This window comes from Salpingoeca rosetta, assembly GCF_000188695.1.
Source record: "Salpingoeca rosetta unplaced genomic scaffold supercont1.18, whole genome shotgun sequence".
NCBI classification, from domain to species: Eukaryota; class Choanoflagellata; order Craspedida; family Salpingoecidae; genus Salpingoeca; species Salpingoeca rosetta.
The window spans coordinates 1,120,438-1,141,451 of record NW_004754916.1 but is presented as its reverse complement, the minus strand read 5'-3'; the positions used below and the strand labels follow the sequence as shown (position 1 = coordinate 1,141,451).

Genomic DNA, 21,014 nt, shown 5'->3' with positions numbered 1-21,014 from the left:
ACACACACACACACACACACACACACACACACACACACACACACACACACACACACACACACACACACACACACACACACACACACACACAGAGCGTGTGTGGAAGGCCAGCTGCGAGCGGTGACACTGTTGCTAAATGCCGGTGCAAATGTCAATACGCTCGATCACGACTGGTGGACGCCGTTGCACGCAGCCGCAGCAGCAGGTACCGCCACCCATGCTCGCTGTCGCCGTGCACGATTCGCGCGTGTGCGCTCGCACGCGTGTGCACGTGTGCTTGCCTGTGTGTGTTCCAGTTCACCCATCATCCTGGCCCAACACGCAATGCCTTACCTTCCCATTCCCACCACCCCGTGCCTTCCTGCCTTTCGTGGCGGCTCTCTCATCAGGTGGTGCGCGCATCTGCTCGAAGCTGATTGCCTCTGGAGCGGATGTGACGCTTGCAAACGCAGACGGCGATCTTGCACTGGACGTGGCAGACGACGAGCGAACAGAGGCCATCATCGAGCGTGCCCTCGAAGACCAGGGGCTCCTGGACAATGTACGGCGTGCGTGTGTGAGTGTGTATGTGTGTGTGTGTGTGTGTGTGTGCGTGCGTGTGTGTGTGTGTGACTGTGTGCGTGTGTGTGTGACTGTGTGTGTGTGTGCGTGCGTGTGTGTGTGTGTGTGCGTGCGTGTGTGTGTGTGACTGTGTGCGTGTGTGTGTGTGCGCCCGTGTGTGCGCCCGTGTGTGTGTGTATTTGCGCGGATGTGCTCCGAGTCCCCATCACGTTTTCGGTTCTCCACGCTCCAATACACGCACCATACCCTCACCCCATAATCATCTTTGTTGCCCCCTGTCCTTCTCCTCTCCCCCTCTCCATCCCCCGCACCCATCTTGTTGTGTGTCAGCTGGACGAGTTGCGTCATGGCACGGCGCGCAAGATGCTGCGGGATGTGAAACGTTTGATCCGCAAAGGACGCAACCTCAACGCTCCAATCAACGACAACGTCAGTAATTTCGGCGCTGGTGGTGGTGGTGGTGGCGATGATGACGATGATGATGATGATGATGATGATGGTGGCGGCGGCGGCGGTATGATAGTGCTTGGTTGTTTGGTGTGGGCGTTGTGATAAGCACGTTTGATCCAACCACTTCGCCGTCCACCTTGCTTCACGCTTGCTTGGTGCAAGCGACACCACTGCCTCACGTGTGGGTGCGTATGTTTCATTGGCGTGCTTTTGCAGGACGCCACACTGCTTCACGTTGCGGCGTGCAACGGTTTTGAGTGAGTCACACTGCACGTCACCACTTCACGCGATAATTTGCAAAACTCGATCGTGTCCTGCAGGTCGACACTGCCATCACTACACAAGACACACCCCACCTCCACATACCATGCGATCCCATACAATCTCATGCCCTAGACCATCACCTGCTACCCTAACACACACACGCACGCACGCACACACACACACACGATCCCTTCGCTTGGGTGCAGTGACGTGGTGCGGCTGCTGGTTGATGCGCCCGGTATTGATCTGAATGCACAGGACGCCGACGGCAACACCCCGCTCCACCTCGCCGTTTACTTCAGACGTACGCGCTGGCCGTGTTTTGGGTTCTGTGTGTGTGTGTGTGTGTGTGTGTGTGTGTGTGTGTGTGTCTGTGTCTGTGTGTCTGTGTTTCTGTGTCTGTGTGTGTCTGTGTCTGTGTGTCCGTGTGTGTCTGTGCGTGTACATGAGTAGCCACATACCTTGCTGCATTGTGATGCAACCCCGCGCTCACTCCGTTCTTGCTCTTCACCACTTCCCCCCACCGCCCAACACACAACCTTTGGCAGAGTATGAGAGCGTGATGATTCTGGCGCTGCGTGGCGCAGACACACACGTTGTGAACAAGCAGAACCAGAAGCCAATTGTCATGACAGAGGACGAGGTGATGATCAAGACGCTGGTCGCTGTCGACAAGAACAGCCACTACTTCCTCACCTCCGACGACACGAGCGACGCCAAGAGCATCCTGCCAACCGGCACCACCAACTTCCTTCCCCGCCGGCGATCTGGCTCCGTCAGCCACCGCCCGCGCTCACAGGCGCGCGAGGCCTTACACGCCGACGCATTTGACGAAGCGCAACGGCTCGGCGCAGCGTGACACCCAGGCGCTGTTCTCGTGTTTGGTTTGTCTTGTCTCGTTCTGCGTCGTGTTTGGTTTGTCTTGTCATTTTGGCGACATGCGTTCCTTCTCCTTTCCTGCCTCATGTCATTCTCCCTTCGTTGATGCAAGCGTGTGCGTGATTGTTTGGCCTGGCTGTACCAGGATGTGCATGTGCATGTGCGTGTGCGTGTGGATGGAACCGCGAGTTCCCTGTCGATATTCGCGTGCGTGGTTTGGGGATTTGTTGTTGTCGTTTATCATTACGGTTGTGGAGCCTCCCTTATCTTCCCCACGCATGTGCACACGCATAAAAGGTATCACAGAACGGAATCCACAAAACGAGAATCGCATGTGTGTGCCCATGCGTATGCGTATGCTTATGCGTATGGGTGTGTGTGCGTGTGTCGTGTGTGTGTGTGTGTGTGTGTGTGTGTGTGTGTGTGTGTGTGTGTGTGTGTGTCGGTGTGTGTGTGTGTGTGTCGGTGTTTGTGACGGCATAATCAAGTGTAAAGCACGCACGCACGCACACACTCGCACGCACACACTCGCACGCACACACACAGAGACACACATACAAACACACACACACAAGCTGTCATGTCACGCGTGCAGGGACAGGTGCTTCATGGCGTGAGTTGTGCCCTCCGTATCAGCACTGGTGTGGTCGCCAGCTCGCTGCTGCGCTTCCTCTTCGTTCTCTTCTCGCTCGGATTTCTTCGCTGCGGATGCGTCGGTCGTTTGCTTGCAAGCACGGTCTTGTTGTGGCGATCTGTGAAACGGCGGCGGTACCTGCCGAAAGTTGATCTTGATGGTCCTGCTGCCGGCCTCTTCCATGTCAAACGCACGATACGTCACGCCTGATAACACGGACATGCGCGCACAAGCATGTGCATGTGTGTGTGTGCATGATTGGGCGTGTAAGAGAGCGAGACGGAGGGCGTGCATGCATATCCGCACGTGCTATGAGTCGGAAACAGCACACCTACAGCACACAACACAACACAACACAACACAACACAACACAACACAACACAACACAACACAACACAACACAACACAACACAACACAACACAACACAACACAACACAACACAACACAACACAACACACCTGCCATGTCAAAGAGAGTGCGTGAGGCGACGACAAGTGGTTTGTCCTTTGACTTGTTACACAGGTACACAACCTCCTTGATACCAGCCTGATGTGATGGAAAACCAAACGGGGTCAAGGAGTGAGTAAACGGATTACGCTGCTCTTGTTGATGATGGGTAAGCATATTGTGGTGTATCGAACACCCCGAGCACACACACACACACACACACACACACACACACACACACACACACACACACACACACACACACACACACACGAAACGGTGCCCTCGTTGTGCAGCACGCACCTGAATGATCATCTTGGCGCATTCGTTGCAGGGGAACAGGGTGGCGTAGAGGATGCATCCGCTCACATCCTGGTCGTTGGTGTTGAGAATGGCATTCATCTCCGCATGGCACTGTGTCATGCCACACAGCATGTGGGTGCCAGAACATGGGGATGCATGGAGAGGATCATGAGTAAACTGCATGCGCGTGCCTGTGCCTGTGTGTCTGTGTGTGCGTGCCTGTGCCTGTGTATGTGTGTATGTGTATGTGTATATGTGTGTATGTGTGGGTGTCGTGTCGTGTTAGCGTCGTGCTGTTGCAGTTGTCGTGACACGCACCACGTATGGGAATTTGGTCTCCAATGGATTGTCTGCGTGCTTATCCCAAGGAAGCTGTGTTCGACGACAGAGCAGTCCCAAACCAAAACAAAGCAAAGATAGATGAGAACCAGCAAAGCAGAGTCACACGAGGGGGTGGCCTCACTTGCACGCGCGGCTGTACGAAATTAAAAGACAGCAAACAACCAAACACACACACACACACACACACACACACACACACACACACACACAAACAAGAGCACAAACACACACACACACACCTCCTCGTCAGAGCAGCCGATGGGAAAGCCATTGTAGCCCATGGACACCACGATTCCTTTCGGATCCACAATCACGCAGCCCACCTGCAAAGACACGCTCAAATATGAGCCGTGTTGTTGCAAAACTTGAATGCACAGCTCCACCAAACAGAGCACATGCGCAAACACACACACGCACAAACACAAACACACACACACACAAACACAACCACATACCCAAACACACACACAAACACGACCACAACACGATCCCCCTCCCTCACCACACATACACACATGTGCATGTATACCTGGGTGACTGGGTCCTTTGAGCGTTTACTGGCCAGGATGGCCATGGCCATGTGCCATGCCTCTTTGCTCACACACCCTTCCCGCTTCCCCGACCGCGTCTCCTGCATCGCGCTCATCATCGTCTGTTTGCGTCCGACTTTTTTTTGGCGCCAACTCGCAAGTTGTGAGCATTTACCAAAGACTTCCAACACAATTCTGCTCGATGAGTCATCATTTCCAACTCAACGAAGCTGTCCAAGGTGTGAGGGTTTCGTTTTGTTGCCAGCCAGTGGCTATGCCCTTTGCTTCTGGCTGCAGGCTGCTGGCTGTTTCTTTGTTGACGGTCCTCCCCACTCGCCAGCACCTTCTCCGCACCCTTCTTCTCGTCTGTGTGGCTTTGTTGGGCTTTGTTTGGCTTTGTTTGGCCATTTTCCTCCAACCAATTCAAAAGAGCAAAGACAGTCCTCACGCGATCGTGTAACCACCCACCCAGCAGCAGGCCCATATCAAGGCCCCTTCTCCACTGACCTCCAAACGCAGATGTTCGGCAGTGCTCACAACGACAAAAACCAGCGTCACAGCAGCACTGGTCAGCCCCACCATGGACATGCGCTCCACCAAGAGGAACTGCTGTTTCTGCAGCAGCAGCAGCAGCAGCAGCAGCAGCAGCCTCTTCTGATGGCGACGGGACCTCGCTCGGGCACCATGTCTTCGCCCGACTCTGAGCACTCACACTACCAGTTCTCGGAAGAACACACGCCGCAAGAGCGAGGGCGTTCACCAGCGCAGCAAGAGCTGCGGCGGGAGCAGGAACTGCATCGCCCAGTGAACGGGAATGTGCCATTACAGCAACAACAGGACCAGCTGCAACACTTATTGCAGCAGGACCTGCAGCATGTGCCAGTGCAACCACAGCAGCATGTGTATCAACCACTGCCACAACAGATGCAGCAACAGCCAGCAGAACAGCCACGGCAGTCCTCAGCAGCGCCTGCTGCACCTCTGCACCGAAGGTCGGCCTCCCCCCTGCGACGACAGCAGCTTCACCAGCAGCTGCAGAGGCCAAGACGGCAGACGGTGCCCTTGCCCACACGACAAGGCCGATCTCTGTATGGCGGGTCAATCAACGCCGATATCCAGCTCCTGATACATGCTGGCATTTTGCCGCCTGACACCACCACGCTTGCACAAGCGCGAGCGCGCCTGCAACGGGATCCAGAGCAGACCCTCGACCAGTTTAAACCAGGCCACGGGGTGCGTTTCTTCTGCGACAAAGTGCTCAGTCGTGAGCTCCAGAGTTGGCAGCTCCCAGCCATCCACCGCCTTCTCGACAAGTGTGCGGGCGACCGGTTGAGGGAGGAGCGCAAGAAATCATCAACAGCCAGGTCCGAAAGAAAGAAAAGGGCCGAGCGCGACGCAGAAGTGGCCGCGCTGAAAGCGCAAGTGGCACAGCTAAGGACGCAGCTGCAGCAGAAAGACAGCGAGCTCGCAACCCTCAAGACAGAGGAGATTATGCTGCAGGTCAAACCTCAGCTGTCGGCCCTGTTCAACACAGACGTCGGTTGTCAGCAACCCGAACGTGGGCCCCACCACGATGGCCACCAGTTCCACTTCCAAGACCAACCCCGAGACCAGGATCATCCACGCAGGGATGACAACTACAACGACGGCCGTCATTATGATGGCCAGTGGTCATCGTGATGTTATGGCGGCAGACCACCCATGATGGTTGCCGTCTTGTTCTTTTGTTCCCTCTTTCTTTTTCTAACAACGATAGTGCGCTGTGTGTGTGTGAGTGTGTACGTTTGTGAGTGTGTGTGTGAGAGTGTGTGTGTATGTGTGTGTGTATGTTTGTGTGTGAGACAGAGAGTATGTTTGTGTGCGTGTGAGTGTATGTTTGTGTGTGTGAGAGAGTATGTTTGTGTGTGTGTGTGTGTGTTTGCTTTTTTCATGTACGTGTGTTCTCCTTCATTGGCATTGCCATTTGTCTCCCCCGCCCTCTCGCCAACCAACCTTTTTGCTATGTCTGTTCACGCGTCTGCCTTGTGTGTTTAACCTTTCCTGATCACAGCCTCTCACTGCGTGCTGTCGTGACATGCAATTTGCTGCTCTGCTCCTTGCTTTGGGCTGAGTGTGCAATGGTTGCTATCCGTGCCTGCCGTTGTTGACGTTCTTGTCTGTGCTTTGCTGGCTTGCCATCGTGCAACAGCAGCCTTCCGAACCGTTGACTTTACTGCTGAGGTACTGTGACCACGGCCGTTATCACGTGTCACTCAACCAACCTTTACTCCTCTGTTTCGACCACCTTCCGTTCCCTTCTTCGCCTCGTTCATGGCCAACACCAACCACATCCAATACACGACAACACAACCGCACTTTGAAAGAAAGAGGTATGACAGACGCAGAGGCAGTGAGGAAGGACGAAAGAGCAAGCAGAAACAGGGTTCAAACCAAACACACAAACCAAACACACAAACACACACACACACACAAAACACACACACACACAAACACACACACACACACACACACACACACACAACAACAACAACACACACCACCTGCACTACATGAAGAGGTGCTTTGCCTCTGCGCTCTGCAACATGCTGATGGCCTGCTGCGTGCCGACAACTCTGGACAACCGGTCCGCCTCAAACCGCGAGTACAGCACCGTGCACGTGGCGTCGGCAACCACCGCCCCGTTGATGGCGTTGAGCATCTCGCTGTAAAACTGTGGAAAGAGCGGCAGTTCGTAGAAGACGAGGTGCCGAGCGTTGCGGATGGTCGGGCGGTTGTGGTAGTGGTACCGCTCCGTGTACAGCATCAACGACACGTGCGCGTGGAAGAATGTGGACCGCGCTCGCTTCACGTCCGCCTGCGGCGTGTACTCGCAAATCTGCGTGAAGTTCATGCCCTGCTTGTGCATGTGGTTGCGCACGCGCACGTAGTCAAAGTAGGACGGGATGAAGATGATGGTGCGTTCTGCTTCCTCTCGGTCAAGCAGCGGCAGCACGTGGCGAACAAAGTAGTTGAATCGTGCGTCAGGCAGGCCCGCATATGTGTCGCTGTGCACGCGCAAGAACACCTGTACGGGCGTGAACGAAGCGTCGGTGTTGGTGTGTGAACAAGCGTGAGCAATAATGCCTGGGACAATGCTACCGGCGAGGCGTGGGTGGTTGTGTCGTTGTGTGTGTTGTGTTATGTTGTGTTATGTTGTGTTATGTTGTGTTGTGTTGTGTTGTGTTGTGTTGTGTTGTGTCTGTGATACAAACGCGAGTGCGTCATCGCAGACAACATGCAAAATCACGTGCTCTCTCACCTGCGACAAGCTCTGGTGAACAACCTGGCGAATGGTACCGAGATATGGCTTTGTAATCATCACCTAAACATGTGCAGGAGGGCGGTGTGTTGGGGGGTGGTGTTAGCACGCGTTCATGCGGATCAACATGCACGCTTACATGCATAGACGCAACACTCACCCATTCACTCACACTCACACTCACACTCACACTCACACACACACTCACTCACACTCACTCACACACACACACACACACACTCACACACACATACTCACTCACACTCACTCACACACCACACACTCACGCACCCTGCCCGCTGCGTTGTTGCAGTGCCTGTGGAAGAGGGACATGAGTTGGGGCGTGGAGAGCGAGGAGATGGCGATGGTCTGGCGCATGCAGCGTGAGAGGTTTTGCAGCGCCCAGTAGCGGATACGAGCAATATCCACGTCGCCAGAGAGCGTCTTGGCGTTGAGCTTGCTGAACACCCACATCAGATGGTCAATGTTCTGCATGTGGAACGACTCGGCCTGTTGTCGTCGTCGTCATCGTTTGTTGTTGTCAAGGAATGAGTAATTCGGAAATTGTGTGCGAAGAATGTGGTGAGGCACACATCGCGAAAGCGGCAGCGCCATCAACACAGTGATTTGCGTACTTCAAACACATGCACACCCTCACTCACGCACACACACGCACAACACAACACAACACAACACAACACAACACAACACAACACAAAACACAAAGACACAGCACAACACAACAATACAATACAATGCAATTCAACACAACACACCTGGTCCAGGACAACGACCTCGACGCCGCTGAGGAAGTTCGACTCGTTGCTCTCCTTCCTCTTCTCTAGCGCGTGCTTGAGCCCAAGTGGCGACGCGATAATCAAGTCAGACGTGTTAAACGAGCTGTACAGCTGCACACTCAACTTCTTCAGGGCAACCTGTGCAACACGTGGCAGGTGGGGGGGGGTGCATGGGGAGGAACGTGAGACGTTGGGGAGGTGGGGAAGATGTTCTTGGGCAAAAGAGATGTGGGTGTCTGTACCTGAGACAAAGGGTGCTCACCGAGCACCAACCAGCACAGACCAGAGACAACAATTGTGTGTGCGTGTGTGTGTGTGTGTGTGTGTGTGCGTGTGTGTGTGTGTGTGTGTGTGTGTGTGTGTGTGTGTGTGTGTGTGTGTGTGCGTGTGTGTGTGTGTGTGTGTGTGTGTGTGTGTGTGTGTGTGTGTGTGTGTGTGTGCGTGTGTGTGTGTGTGTGTGTGTGTGCGTGCGTGCGTGTGCGAGCGTGTGTGTGTGCGTGTGCGCGTGCGTGTGTGATGAAAGACAGAAAACAAGGGCACATGACCACGACGACCACCAGCGCCACCACCACGCTGACTGCAGGTTCGCATGACGCCTCACCCCCAGGACGAAGAGGTCGTCGACGTTGCCGGTGAAGTACTGCCTGTATTCCTCGTTCGGGTGCCGCGGTCCACCCGCCTCCTCAACGCGATACTCCTCCATGAATCTGCAGCCACATGGGGTGGGGAGGAGGGTGATGATGCCGTGAGCATGCACAAGAGCATGACTGAGAGCAACATCACCAGGCTGAACGCACAGCAATACACATGCACACACATGTACACACGCACACATGTGCACACACATAAACGCACGCACACATGTGCACACACATGCACACACATGTGTACACACAAACGAACACACTTCTTGCGGTGGCGGAGGTCCCTGGGCTTGCCAGCAGCGGTGGGTGCACACGCCATCTTGGCAATGAGCTTGACAATGTGCAACGCGTGCTCGCGGTACGGCACCAAGATGAGCGCCTTTGCCCGCGCATATCCTTGGTCTCTGCACACGTCCTCGTCCTCAAGCGTGCTGCTCTGCAACAGCTCGTTGTGCCGCAGCACATATGCGCGCGACTTGAACAGGTGGTTGAGCACGTGCAGCACGTACGCCTCCCGAATGTACTTGGCGTGCTTGAAGGTGCGCTCTGTGAACAGCACATCGCGGTAGGAGTCGAAGGTCTCAAACAGGTAGCTCTGCAGCGGCTTCATGCTGTCCCGCGGCAACGCCAGCCGTGGATGCACGCGCTCGCGCAGCGTCTCATTGGTGTACTTGACGGCGTCTGCAATGCTGCTGCTGCTGCTGGCATCAGCGATGGTCGTGGAGGAAGCAGTGTCGCTTGTTGCCACCTGGCCCTTTGCCTTGCCCTTCTTGCCCTTGCTCGCCTTGCGCTCAATGATGGCCTGCACACTAGCCGGGGTCACCAGCATGTCTGGCAGCTCTGGTGGGCAGGTGCGTTCCAGATATGGGGGCATCCCTGGGCACGGCTGCTCCTGGCCGAACCGCCGGGCTTTGGCGCCCGTCTCCGCGCGGCGAAGCTCCGGCAGCCGCTCTTCCTCGTTGTAGGCAATATACCGCGCGTCGAAGCGAGTCATATCACACGCATCACCTGCACGCAACATCGGGTGCTTCCGTGCGTCCCCGCTGCTGTTGGTGGTTGTGGTGCTCCCAGCGATACTGTCAGCTTTCGAAGCTGTGTCTGTGGCCTCTGCTTTGGTTGTACTCTTCTTCTGCTTCTGTTTCTGTTTCTGTTTCGTCGGCGTTTTCGCCTTGCTTTTCGCTGGTGTCGCTGTGCCATCGCCAGCACCAAGCTCATCATGTTTGTTGCCGTCATCAGCAACGTCGCCGGCATCATCAGCATCATGATCATCATCATCGTCCAGCAGCATCTTCGTCTTCTTCGTCTTCTTCGTCTTCTTCGCCTTCTTCCGTGCGTGTTCTGGCGTCGTTGCTGTACTTGCTGTTTTCGCCTTCTTTGTCTTTGTTTTCAATGCCTTTGCTGCTTGTGAAGACTTGCGCTTTGGCGTGCTCAGCTCCTTCATCATCGCGTCCATGTCAACGTCGTCATCATCATCAACACCATCATCTGCAACAGCGCCAGCCTTGCTGCCTTCATCGTCGCCCGATGCCTCAGCTTCGTCCTCACCACTACTGCTTCCAAGCACCTCGTCGCCTTCCACATCATCTCTCAAGAGCCCCAGCACAAAGTCATCGCCACCGCTGTCGCTGCCCTGTTCCTCCTCCTCCTTCTTCTTGCGCTTCTGTTGCTGCTTCTGCTTTGTCGCAGCACTCTTCCTCGTCTTCTTGGCCATCTTCTTCTGCAGTCAGACACGTGTGATTTTGCCACGTTGGTAAAATACGCTCATTTGTTGGCAAAATCGGTGCATTTGATTTTACCACACGATGGCGTGTATGCATGTGTGTGTGTCTGTGTGTGTGTCTGTGTGTGTGTGTCTGTGTGTGTGTGTGTGTGTGTGTGTGTCTGTTCTGTGTCTGTTCTGTGTTTGTTCTGTGTCTGTCTGCGTACATCTCCTCGGCACACGTCCACACACACACACGTCCACACACATCCACACACACACACGTCCACACACACACACACACACACACACACACACACACACAGAGATGCATGAGCACGTCACTATGATTCATTCATTGTAGGAGGAAGCGTGTAAAGAAACAACAATGTGCAGGGAACAGCAAGAACAGCCCACACACACGAGCATGCACACAAGGGCTTTCTGGTTGGCAAGGGGAAGAAAAGGGCGTGGTGGACACCGACAAATACAGCGAATCAACGAGAACAACAATTGTCCAGGCACAAAGTGGCGGCACTCAACAACGCATGAACACACAGAAGGAAAAAAAAACTCTATGACACGTGACACACAGAACGAATGCATCACCACATGAACAGAGTAGATGAAGGGGCATGAACACAATGGGAATTGGAGCAGCAATGACAGCCTCCAATTACACATCCCCGTGACGGTTCAAAAGTTCAACAGATCAACAGAACATCCAACAACACATGCCACATGACCGCTCAGGAGCGCTGGGCCGCGAGGGCTGCGGGCACCTTAGCTGCGCGCTTGGGCTTCTTGGACGTGTTGGCCGCCTTACGGCCGCTTGAGTTCTCCTTCTCGGTCGCAGACGGTGCTTGAGCAAACCTGATGTGTGTGTGTGTGTGTGTGTGTGTGTGTGTGTGTGTGTGTGTGTGTGTGTGTGTGTGTGTGTGAGGATCAAATTGTCTATTGCACATGGCTTCGGACACCAAGAATGCTCACAGCCACATGTACACACACACACACACATGCACATGCATGAACGCGTACATGCAAGCACAAAAGCACAAAAGCGCACACACACGTACACACCTGCGCACGGTCGAGACGCCGTCGATGAACTTGGTCTTGAAGAGCACGTTGGCGTTGTTGAACATGCCGTCCTTGAGCGACACAACGACAAACTGCGACTTCTTAAAGTGCATGCGCAGCATTTGGCCAATGTTCTAAACGATGGTGACGAGGATGGCGAGGGCGAGGCAAACAGAAGAAGAAATGTTCCGTGAGCGAAGATGAGAGCGCGGCAGAAGGTCGGTCTCGGGGTCGAGCAACTATAGCTCGCAAGCACTATTCCCTCCACATGCACTCGCACACACACACACACACACACACACACACGCACACACACACACACACACACACACACACACACACACCACATATGCACACACACACATACACATATAAAACACACAAAGCACACAAAACCACGTCCCCACGGCACCTGGGTGTGGGAGAGATCGAGTGCAGCGTCGACCTCGTCCAGAATGTACAGCGGCGCGGGCTTGAACAGCAGCAGCGACAGAATCAGCGACAGCGCAACAAGAGACCTGGAGAATTGTATCAAGTGGAGGTGGGGAATAACAGGGCAAACGCGTGCGTGAGTGAGCGTGCGTGTGTGTGTGTGAGCGTGCGTGTGCATGGGAAAGGGAAAAGAAGCAAGCACGACATGTGTGTGCAGTGAAACAGACGCGACGAAGACTGGCCGTCTCCGCCGCACAGCAGACAGCAATGTCAACAACACCAACAACACTTACACCATCGCCAACACCAGCCACCAACACCATGACCAACAGCAACACCACCAACAACAAAGACGCGTACCGCTGGCCGCCGCTGAGTTCGGTGAGAGACTCCTTCCAGACCTGGCCAAAGGCGACCTTCACCTCCAGGCCGCTCAGCACATCCCCGCCCTCTGCAGGCACGAGCTTCGCCTGCGTGCCCGGCAGCAGGGTGGAGAAGATGGACCCAAAGCGGTCGTTGACCTGCACATACGCCTTGCGCAGTGCCTCGTTCTTCTTCTGGTCAAGCTCCTCAATCGCTTGCTCAATCTGACCAATGTGCATTGCGGGGGAAGGGGGGTATGAGTGTGATGGTGTGAGGGAAAGAGTAAGCGTGAGAGTGCAGTCCATTGTGGTGTTGATACAATTCTGCAAGCTCAAACACTCATGCGTTGTGCAAACACACCTACACGCACACATACATACGCACGCACAAACACACACACACGCACATACACATACGCACGCACAAACCCCTACACATACACATACACATACACCTACACACCTACACACGCACATACACATACACCTACACAACCACACACACACACACATACACATACACAACCACACACACCTACACACACGTACACATACACACGTGCGCGCACCTTTGACTTGTCCTGCTCGACAATCTGCTTCTTCTTGATGAGGTCGTTGTACTCCTTCTCAGCCTTGTCAAACATGGCCATGACCTTCATGTTCACGTTCTTCGACAGCTTGTCCTGGGACGCCTGCAGCTGCGCCAGCCGCTTCTTGCACAGCGATGGGTCGCGGTTGGGATCACCCTCCCGAAACTCAAACGCGGTGTCCTTCTGCCCAAAGTACTGCTTCTCGCTCTCAATCCACTCGTGCTGGCGAACCAGCGCCATTACCTGCGTCAACAATACACATGCAGTTTTGTTGAGGAGTGGACGGTGTGAGGCGGTGACCGTAAAGCAGAGCTGGCAGGGTATCCCCTGCCACGGAGGATACCAACACACGCTGCAAATAACAATTAAACATGCGTTCATCTACAAGGAAAATGCATGCACGCACCGTGGCAGCTGCCTCCTTCTTCTCGCGTGCCAGCTTGTCCTTGTCGTGGGAGAGCTTCTTCAGCTCAAGCGCGTTTGCGTCGAGCTCCGCCTGCACTTCCTTCAGATGAGTCTTCAGCTCTCGCAGCTTCGCATCTACAGCCGTCAACTTCTCCTTCTTGCGCGTCAGCCTGACGTGTTTGCACGAGAGGTGAGAACAGCATGTCATATTGTGTGTGTGTGCGTATGGCCAAAGCGAGGCAAACATGCACAAGCAAACAAGTGCACGCAAGCAAACAACCACATCACACACACACACACCGCCTGCCAACTCAATACTCACTGGTCATCTGCCTGTTCAAAGTCGCGCTTCTTGGACGCCAGCGTCGCAGCGAGCGTTTCCTTCTCCTGCGCAAGCTTCTCAAGCGTCTCTGCAAACTTGTCCGTCTGCCTCTGCATGGTCTTCAGCTCACCGGCGAGGGCGTCGCGCTCCAGCACCTGCTCCTCGTGCGCCTGCTGCAGCCGCTGCACCTCTGCCTTGGCCGCCTTCAGCGCTTCCTTCGCCGCAGCGCGCATCTCCTCTGCCTTGCGCATTTGCTCGTCGCGCTGCCGTATGCATGTGTGTGTATGTGTATGTGTGTGTGTGTGCATAAGTGTACGCATTGAAGCGCCCAATGCAAAGCCTTTCGTTGGTCTGCAACAGAACGACAAGCACACAAACTACCAATACCAGCCGCCAACAATGATCACCACGAGTGCTGCTGCACTACCTTGTCGGCGTAGGACGCCTGCTCCTTCTCAAGCTGCTTGATCTTCTTCTCTGCGTCCTGCTTCTGCTTCTTGCTCGCCGTCAGCTGCTCCTTCGACGATGCAATCGTCTCCTCCAACTCCTTGACCTCAGACACGGCCTGAACCGCACATGCATTTGTTTGTGTGACAGCGTGTCAGCGAGACAACTGTGGTGGTACCAATGCTTACTCAAAGACACCGCGTCAAGCAAACACGCCCACCCATCTCATCATCACCACGACCATTTCGACCACCACGGTCTCCACCACCGCCATCAGTTTGCTCACCTTGTAGTGCACGTTGGAGTCGAGCTTGACCCGCAGCACCTCCAGCTCGCTCGCTTTCATGTCGCGGTTGCTGATGAGCCGCTGGTAGCGTGCAGCTGCGTCGCTCGCAGCCGCCAGCGCTTTGTTCACCCGCGAGAGCTCCGTCTCCACCCGCGTCAGGTGGCGCCGCGCCTTGCTCAAGGACTGCACATTTATGCGTGTGTATGTGTGCGTGAATGTGTATGAGTGTGTGTGTATGTGTGTGCGTGCGTGTGTGTGTGCGTGTATGAGTGAGAGTGTGCGTGAACATGAACACACGTGATTGCACATGCGTGTGCATGCTGGCTTGTCAGGTGTGCAGTAAACTCGCAAGAAACTCCAATGACTTTGTCCTTCACAGAACAATAGCACGCCACACCAGCACTACAACATCACGCCACCAGCATGTGCCCATGTGCTTTACCTGCAGGGCGAGGAGGACGCCAGAGGACGAGGCCTTGGCGCCGCCCGTGAGAGTGCCGCTCGGGTCAAACACGTCGCCGTCAAGCGTCACCGTCCGCGCACGGATCTTGTCGTGGAACGTGACCTGGTGTCAGTCAGGAAGGGGACGAGAACAAAACACATACACAATCCGCCAAAACACACAAGTCGTGAAGCAGAGGGAGTGGGGTGAGGTTTGTGATGCGATGACACACATGTTGCATGAAAAAACTCCACAACCTGCTCTCATGCGCGCACACACACACACACACAAAACAAGACACACACACACACAACAAGACACACACACACACACAACAAGACACACACACACACAAGACACACACACACACACCAACCTCACACACACAAGACACACACACACACAACAAGACACACAAGACACACAAGACACGCGCGAGCATTTGCGCCCACCTTCTTTGCCATGTCGAGGGTCCTGCAGACCAGCGTGCGGCCAAAGACGTATTCCATGGCAGCAGCAACTTCAGCAGGGTACCCAATCAGGCTCAGCGCAACGTCAACATTCTCCTCACCAACCTGCACACCATGATTGTTGGCGTTTAGGGGAGAGTGGACGGAGATGCATGAGTCGGTGAACGTACACTTGCACTCACACACACACACAAACATGTGTGTTCACACTGACACGCGCACACATGCGTACATACACTCACTCACTCACTCAATCACTCACTCAAAAACTCACTGTCACACAAACACACACGCACACACAAACACACACAAACACCCACCTCCTGCTTTGCGCGGCGAACAACATCGTCCTTGAGAGACCTGGCCGCAATCTTGTTGAGGGGAATGATGGTAACACGGCGCTTGAGCTGGCCTTTGCTCAGCAGCTTCTTGCCAACCACTTCGTCTTTCACCACCACGTTGTACAGCTTGCCGCCCGCCGTGATCTCAAGCGCCGTGCCCGTGCTCGCATCGGCAACGTCGATCAGCTCAGCCACCAGACCGTGCACCTGACGGCGTGGTATTTCGTGGTCAAACGATGACGATAGCCGTGATGGTGGTAACCGCGGTGGTGATGGTGGAATATGGAGTTGTCGTGAAAGTAAGTATCATGCATTAGACAAAGCGATAGAAATGAGCTGGGTCATCGAAAGTGCAACACGTTCCACGCACGGCTGTATTCGCACTCACGCGCACGTACACACACACATGTACATGCAAACACAATGTAGGTCAGCGTACCTGTGAGCGGTCAAAGCCAGGCTCGGGGTCCTTGTACTCAAAGGTGAGGCGGGACAGCCTAGCGGACAGCGTGTCCACCTGGTCCTTTGCAGCGAGATACTCCCGGTCGAGCGCCTGCTTCTGCTCGTGCAGCTTCGCTTCCTCGCCTTCATCAAAGGCAAGCTTTGCCACATGCTCCTGCGCAGACAGGGAGTGCGTGTGTGTGTGTGAGTGCGTGAGCGTGTGTGTGTGTGTGTGTGTGTGTGCGCGTGAGTGCGTGAGCGTGTGTGTGTGTGTGTGTGTGTGTGTGTGTGAGGGAGTGGAATGTGCAGTCGCAGATCGCGAGGAGAGTGTGTGAGCAAAGTGACGCATGAAGCAGTGGAAAAAGAATGAACCTATATGTGCATTCAATCCAAGGTACATAGGCCAAGCGCATGCGCATACGTCCACAAACACAGGCATGCGCACGCAACGCACCTCGATGGCCTTGAGATCGGTTTCCAGGGCGTTCACGTCGCGCTGGAGCCGTTTGTACTCCGACTCGCTCTTCTTGGCTGTGGCGTCAAGCGACACACAGGCGTCAGTGTGGGATGGCGCAGTGCAAGACAGTGCACATTGACACATGCATGCACAAGAAATAGCACAGTGAAACGCGAAAACTCGCGCGCATGTACAGCCGCAACATCAGAAAACGGTGGCAGTGACGGGCATTCGTCAGCGAGGGCGTGTGCGCAATGCTTTATTGCCTCACCGTTTGGCTTCTTTGTCTTGAGTTCGCTCGTGGCGTGGGAGATGGTCATCTCTGCTTGCTTCATCTACAGTGCGGATTAAAGGGGGCGAGCACAGGACGAATGTGAATAGTATGATGGCGACCACCTCCGTATGGATCGCGAGCGCAAGAACAAAGACACGAACAACAACAACGACCACAACACAAACAGAAACGCACAAACACACAAGCACAAACGCGCACAAACAGCAACACACATCTCCAGACTTGGACAGACCTGCGTGGAGGCGGTTGAGATGACGCTCTGCAGCTCCTTGATCTGCTCGGCAAACGTGAGACTCGTGCCGTCCTGCGTATCGAAATTGCACAAGACACCATGACGTGTGAGTAGCAATGACAAACAGCAAATTACATAGGATTTGCCGCCACCCACAGCCTCGGGCACCAAACACACACAACAGCACCCAAACACGCGAAAACATGCACGTGCTCACCCACACCGCACCACAAACCACAAACCACAAACCACAAACCATCCCAAGTCACCTCCACCCCCCCCCCATTACATACGGATGAGGCGCCGACAGATGCAGCCATGCAGCGCTTCTCGCTCTCCGCCACGCCGTCCTGCGCTGCTTGCAGGGCAGTCTGGCCAGATTCAACAGCAGCGCGCGCAGCGTCAATCTCTCCCGCCTTGTCTTCAAGGCTTTTTTGCGTCTGCAGTTCCCGTTTGTGTGTGTGTGTGTGTGTGTGTGTGTGTGTGTGTGTGTGTGTGTGTGTGTGAAGGAGCGCGAATAGGTGCTGAACTATGGGACGAATATGCATGCCAAAGCAGCACGATATCATGTTGACCGCACCTCGGACAGGCCACACCCAAACGTATGCACATGCCCACGTACACACACGTACTCGTCGCTCTCCTCCTCCTTCTCCATCACCTCTGTCAGCACCCCCCTCAATCGCCATCATCGCCATCATCGTCATCACCACCACGGCAACAAACCTCCTCAATCTGGGCGAGGTGCGCCTTGCGTGCAGCCTCCTCCTCCTCAATAGCGTGGACTTTGTTGTCATATTCGGCCTTGGCCTTGACCACCACCTTGGACAGGTTGCCCACCTGCTCCTCCATCGTCCGCAGAGCAGAGTTCATCTCCTAGAGACACACACACATACACGCATGCGGGCACCGCCACTTGTTGAGGTGTGTGAGCAATGTGTGTGTGTGTGTGCATGTGCATTCGCACAGCGTAAGCAGCACAAAACTCAACAAAACTCAACAAAACTCTCAACATCGTCTTCATCTACAACAGCTTCACACACACACACACATATCAGTGGCGAGAGCACGCACCGCATCCCGGCGCTTCTGCTGCAGGGAGATGTTTTGCTGGGTGTTGTCGCGGTCGCCCTCGAGCGTGCGCACCTGCGTACGCAGCTCCTTCACCCGCTCCTCAGCCGTCGTCAGCGCATCTGTCGACGCAGACAGCGTTTGCTATTGGGGGAAGGTAAGGAAAGGGTGTGTTTGATTGTGATTGTGATTGTGATTATGAGTATGCGTGTGTGATTGTGATTGTGAGTTGGGTGTGATGGCACATATGTCACGCTGTGCATGCTTCGCTTCAGTTGAACCTTCAGCTTGGCGCGTCAAAAAAACAAAGCATGCAGTGCACAAGGACACGACTTCAGCACCACCCAAACGCACGTGCACACACCTCTGCGCGCTGGTACGACCATGCGACGAGGAAGCGTGTCAGCAGATCAATCTCCGCCTGGTATCCGATTCACGCACACGAGCAGCAGTGTGAGGGAAGAGACATTCTAGCGATTGGAAACACACCCACCCACGCACACACACACGCGCACACACACACAGCGCCTCTGCAACTGCATGGCCAGCCAGCGCCACAAACACCAACATCACAGTCGTAAACACCATCATGCGAAACAACTGCATTGCACTGCACCACCTCCTCCACCTCCTCCATCACCACCAGCAGAAGCAGCAGCCCCAGTTCCAGCCCAATAGGATTTGCTGACCTTCGTCTTCTGGAACTCGAGGTACGACGTGCGCTCCTTGCGAAGCTTCTCTAGCGTCGGCGTGATGTCTTCATCGAGCAGCGTCTGGATCTCTTGCACCTGTCGGTGGTGGAGAAGGGGCAGGAGGCGTGAGTTGACTGTGTCGCTTATCAAAGCGAGACACTGGTGTGCGCTATAACTTGTCGCCGTTTAACTCAACACACACACCCTCCCCTCAGGCATACGTTCACAGCTGTGCGTTGCATTCGCCCATCCCATCCCACCTTCCCACTGTCACTTTCGTCCCGCACAAGCAAACACACACACACGCACGCAAACACATTTGCTGCACCTTCTTGTCCTTCTTGGTCATGGTCTTGAGGGCGGCGGTCTTCTTGCTCTCGAACATGCGCGTGCCCGCTGCTTCCTCGATCATCGACAGGATCTCGGGCGGCTTCATGTTGAGCACCTTGGTGATACGGCCTTGCATGATGAGAAAGTGCGGGTTGTTGACGTTCAGCTGCACGGACTGAAAGAGGTTTGCCACACGCGACTGCTGCGCATTGTGGCCGTTGATCATGTACTTGTTCTTTCCGCCAATGGCAATCTGCCGCGTCACAGTGATGGTGTCGTGCTGCTCGTAGCCAATCGGGCTCTGGTCCTTGTCCTCGTTGTTGAACACAATCGACACAGTGGCCTTGGTCACGCCGGCCTGGCCCTGCTTGTAGATCAGCTCCTGCAGCGTGCTTGCGCGCACCTGCAACAAACACAACAGCCCAACGACCGACACCTTGAGTGATGCTGCAAACACACTCACATCGCTTGTGCTTTGGTTGCACAGCCAACTATCGCAAAGAACAAGCGCTGGCAATAAAGCGCACGAGGACATGCAACGACAAGCACGCGCACAACAAGCACACACGCACGCCACAATACGCAACGACAAGCACGCACATACACACGCACGCAACGATACGCAACGACAAGCACACACGCAAGGATACGCAACGACAAGCACAAGCACACGCTCAAGCGGTCGCACCTGGCTGAGGTTTGAGATGCCAAGGACAAAGCAAATGGCATCGAGGATGTTGGACTTTCCACTGCCATTCAGACCGGTGATGGCGTTGAAGAACGGATCAAAGTCCGACACCACCGTGCGCTGGGCATAGGACTTGAACCCATCAATGATAATCTCCTGTTAACACAACCCACACAAGGCACACAAGGCACGGCACGAGCAACAAAGAGTGAGGATCATTCAAGTGCCTCGACATGGACCACAGGCTCAATCGCCACGCCCTCCACTGCCGCGCTTCTGTCGACTCACGTCCAAGCAAGCAGGTCATGTTCCAACATCAACACCGACAACCACCAACAACAAACAACCACAACAACGCACGCTGATGAACATGGCTGGTGGGTGTGTGGCTGTCACAAAGTGCCAGCGGCTGTGTGTGCTTGTGTGCTGGAAGCGTGGTGCTCAGGCCACAGGTACGCCGTTTGCGTGCGTGTGTGTGTGTGTGTGTGTGCGTGCGTGCGTGTGTGTATGGTGGCCCTCCTCGGCGTCAGGCACAACGCAGGCAAGTCGCGGTGGAGCGAGTTGGTTGTGGTGTGTGGTTGGCTGTGGTGTTTGAGCGCTTTGAAAATTTTGGCGGATGGCACAGAAAACGGTTGGATGACAACTGCTGTCAACGGTGACAGCTGTTCAGAAAATTATGCATGTTTTCATAGAAAATCGCTGGCAAGCGGCTGCCGCGCACGTTTTGAAAAGCAAACGGAGATGGAAGCAACAGAACACACAAACGCACAACAAGGAAGAAG

General features: G+C 54.7%; 5 protein-coding genes across 5 annotated transcripts in view; 2 read left to right on the top strand and 3 right to left on the bottom strand.

Annotated features, from left to right (window-relative positions):
- Positions 1 to 2,467, top strand: part of PTSG_06654 (uncharacterized protein) — a 3,577-nt gene extending 1,110 nt beyond the window's left edge. Inside the window, exons 3-8 of the mRNA XM_004991985.1 lie at positions 93 to 205; positions 390 to 541; positions 892 to 990; positions 1,228 to 1,268; positions 1,482 to 1,579; positions 1,824 to 2,467. Of these exons, the coding sequence (XP_004992042.1) occupies positions 93 to 205; positions 390 to 541; positions 892 to 990; positions 1,228 to 1,268; positions 1,482 to 1,579; positions 1,824 to 2,134 (814 nt within the window). The 3' untranslated portion in view covers positions 2,135 to 2,467. The remainder of the gene's footprint in view (positions 1 to 92; positions 206 to 389; positions 542 to 891; positions 991 to 1,227; positions 1,269 to 1,481; positions 1,580 to 1,823) is intronic.
- A 205-nt stretch (positions 2,468 to 2,672) lies between these two features.
- On the bottom strand, positions 2,673 to 4,565 carry PTSG_06653 (deoxycytidylate deaminase). The gene is made up of 6 exons (XM_004991984.1): positions 4,411 to 4,565; positions 4,121 to 4,204; positions 3,858 to 3,911; positions 3,540 to 3,650; positions 3,248 to 3,335; positions 2,673 to 2,994 (listed from the first exon to the last, which is right to left on the bottom strand). The coding sequence occupies exons 1-6, from the start codon at positions 4,528 to 4,530 to the stop codon at positions 2,738 to 2,740; spliced, it is 714 nt and encodes a 237-aa protein (XP_004992041.1). The 5' UTR covers positions 4,531 to 4,565; the 3' UTR covers positions 2,673 to 2,737.
- A 365-nt stretch (positions 4,566 to 4,930) lies between these two features.
- On the top strand, positions 4,931 to 6,091 carry PTSG_06652 (uncharacterized protein; the record flags this gene model as incomplete). The annotated part of the gene is made up of 2 exons (XM_004991983.1): positions 4,931 to 5,287; positions 5,531 to 6,091. 2 exons carry the CDS (start codon positions 4,931 to 4,933, stop codon positions 6,089 to 6,091), a joined length of 918 nt encoding a protein of 305 aa, XP_004992040.1.
- A 791-nt stretch (positions 6,092 to 6,882) lies between these two features.
- Positions 6,883 to 10,900, bottom strand: PTSG_06651 (uncharacterized protein). Its single transcript, XM_004991982.1, has 6 exons — positions 9,414 to 10,900; positions 9,108 to 9,213; positions 8,486 to 8,644; positions 8,001 to 8,219; positions 7,710 to 7,772; positions 6,883 to 7,475 (listed from the first exon to the last, which is right to left on the bottom strand). The coding sequence occupies exons 1-6, from the start codon at positions 10,859 to 10,861 to the stop codon at positions 6,957 to 6,959; spliced, it is 2,514 nt and encodes an 837-aa protein (XP_004992039.1). The 5' UTR covers positions 10,862 to 10,900; the 3' UTR covers positions 6,883 to 6,956.
- Positions 10,901 to 11,186: 286 nt separating this feature from the next.
- Positions 11,187 to 20,726, bottom strand: PTSG_06650 (SMC2 protein). The gene is made up of 24 exons (XM_004991981.1): positions 20,593 to 20,726; positions 20,233 to 20,388; positions 19,543 to 19,947; positions 19,212 to 19,310; positions 18,887 to 18,943; positions 18,526 to 18,666; positions 18,178 to 18,327; positions 17,745 to 17,891; positions 17,452 to 17,523; positions 17,196 to 17,259; positions 16,922 to 16,998; positions 16,466 to 16,642; positions 16,006 to 16,233; positions 15,668 to 15,790; positions 15,216 to 15,338; positions 14,774 to 14,956; positions 14,468 to 14,605; positions 14,041 to 14,303; positions 13,720 to 13,888; positions 13,293 to 13,556; positions 12,722 to 12,948; positions 12,342 to 12,447; positions 11,930 to 12,063; positions 11,187 to 11,722 (listed from the first exon to the last, which is right to left on the bottom strand). Exons 1-24 carry the CDS (start codon positions 20,602 to 20,604, stop codon positions 11,599 to 11,601), a joined length of 3,639 nt encoding a protein of 1,212 aa, XP_004992038.1. The 5' UTR covers positions 20,605 to 20,726; the 3' UTR covers positions 11,187 to 11,598.
- Positions 20,727 to 21,014: the final 288 nt, after the last annotated feature.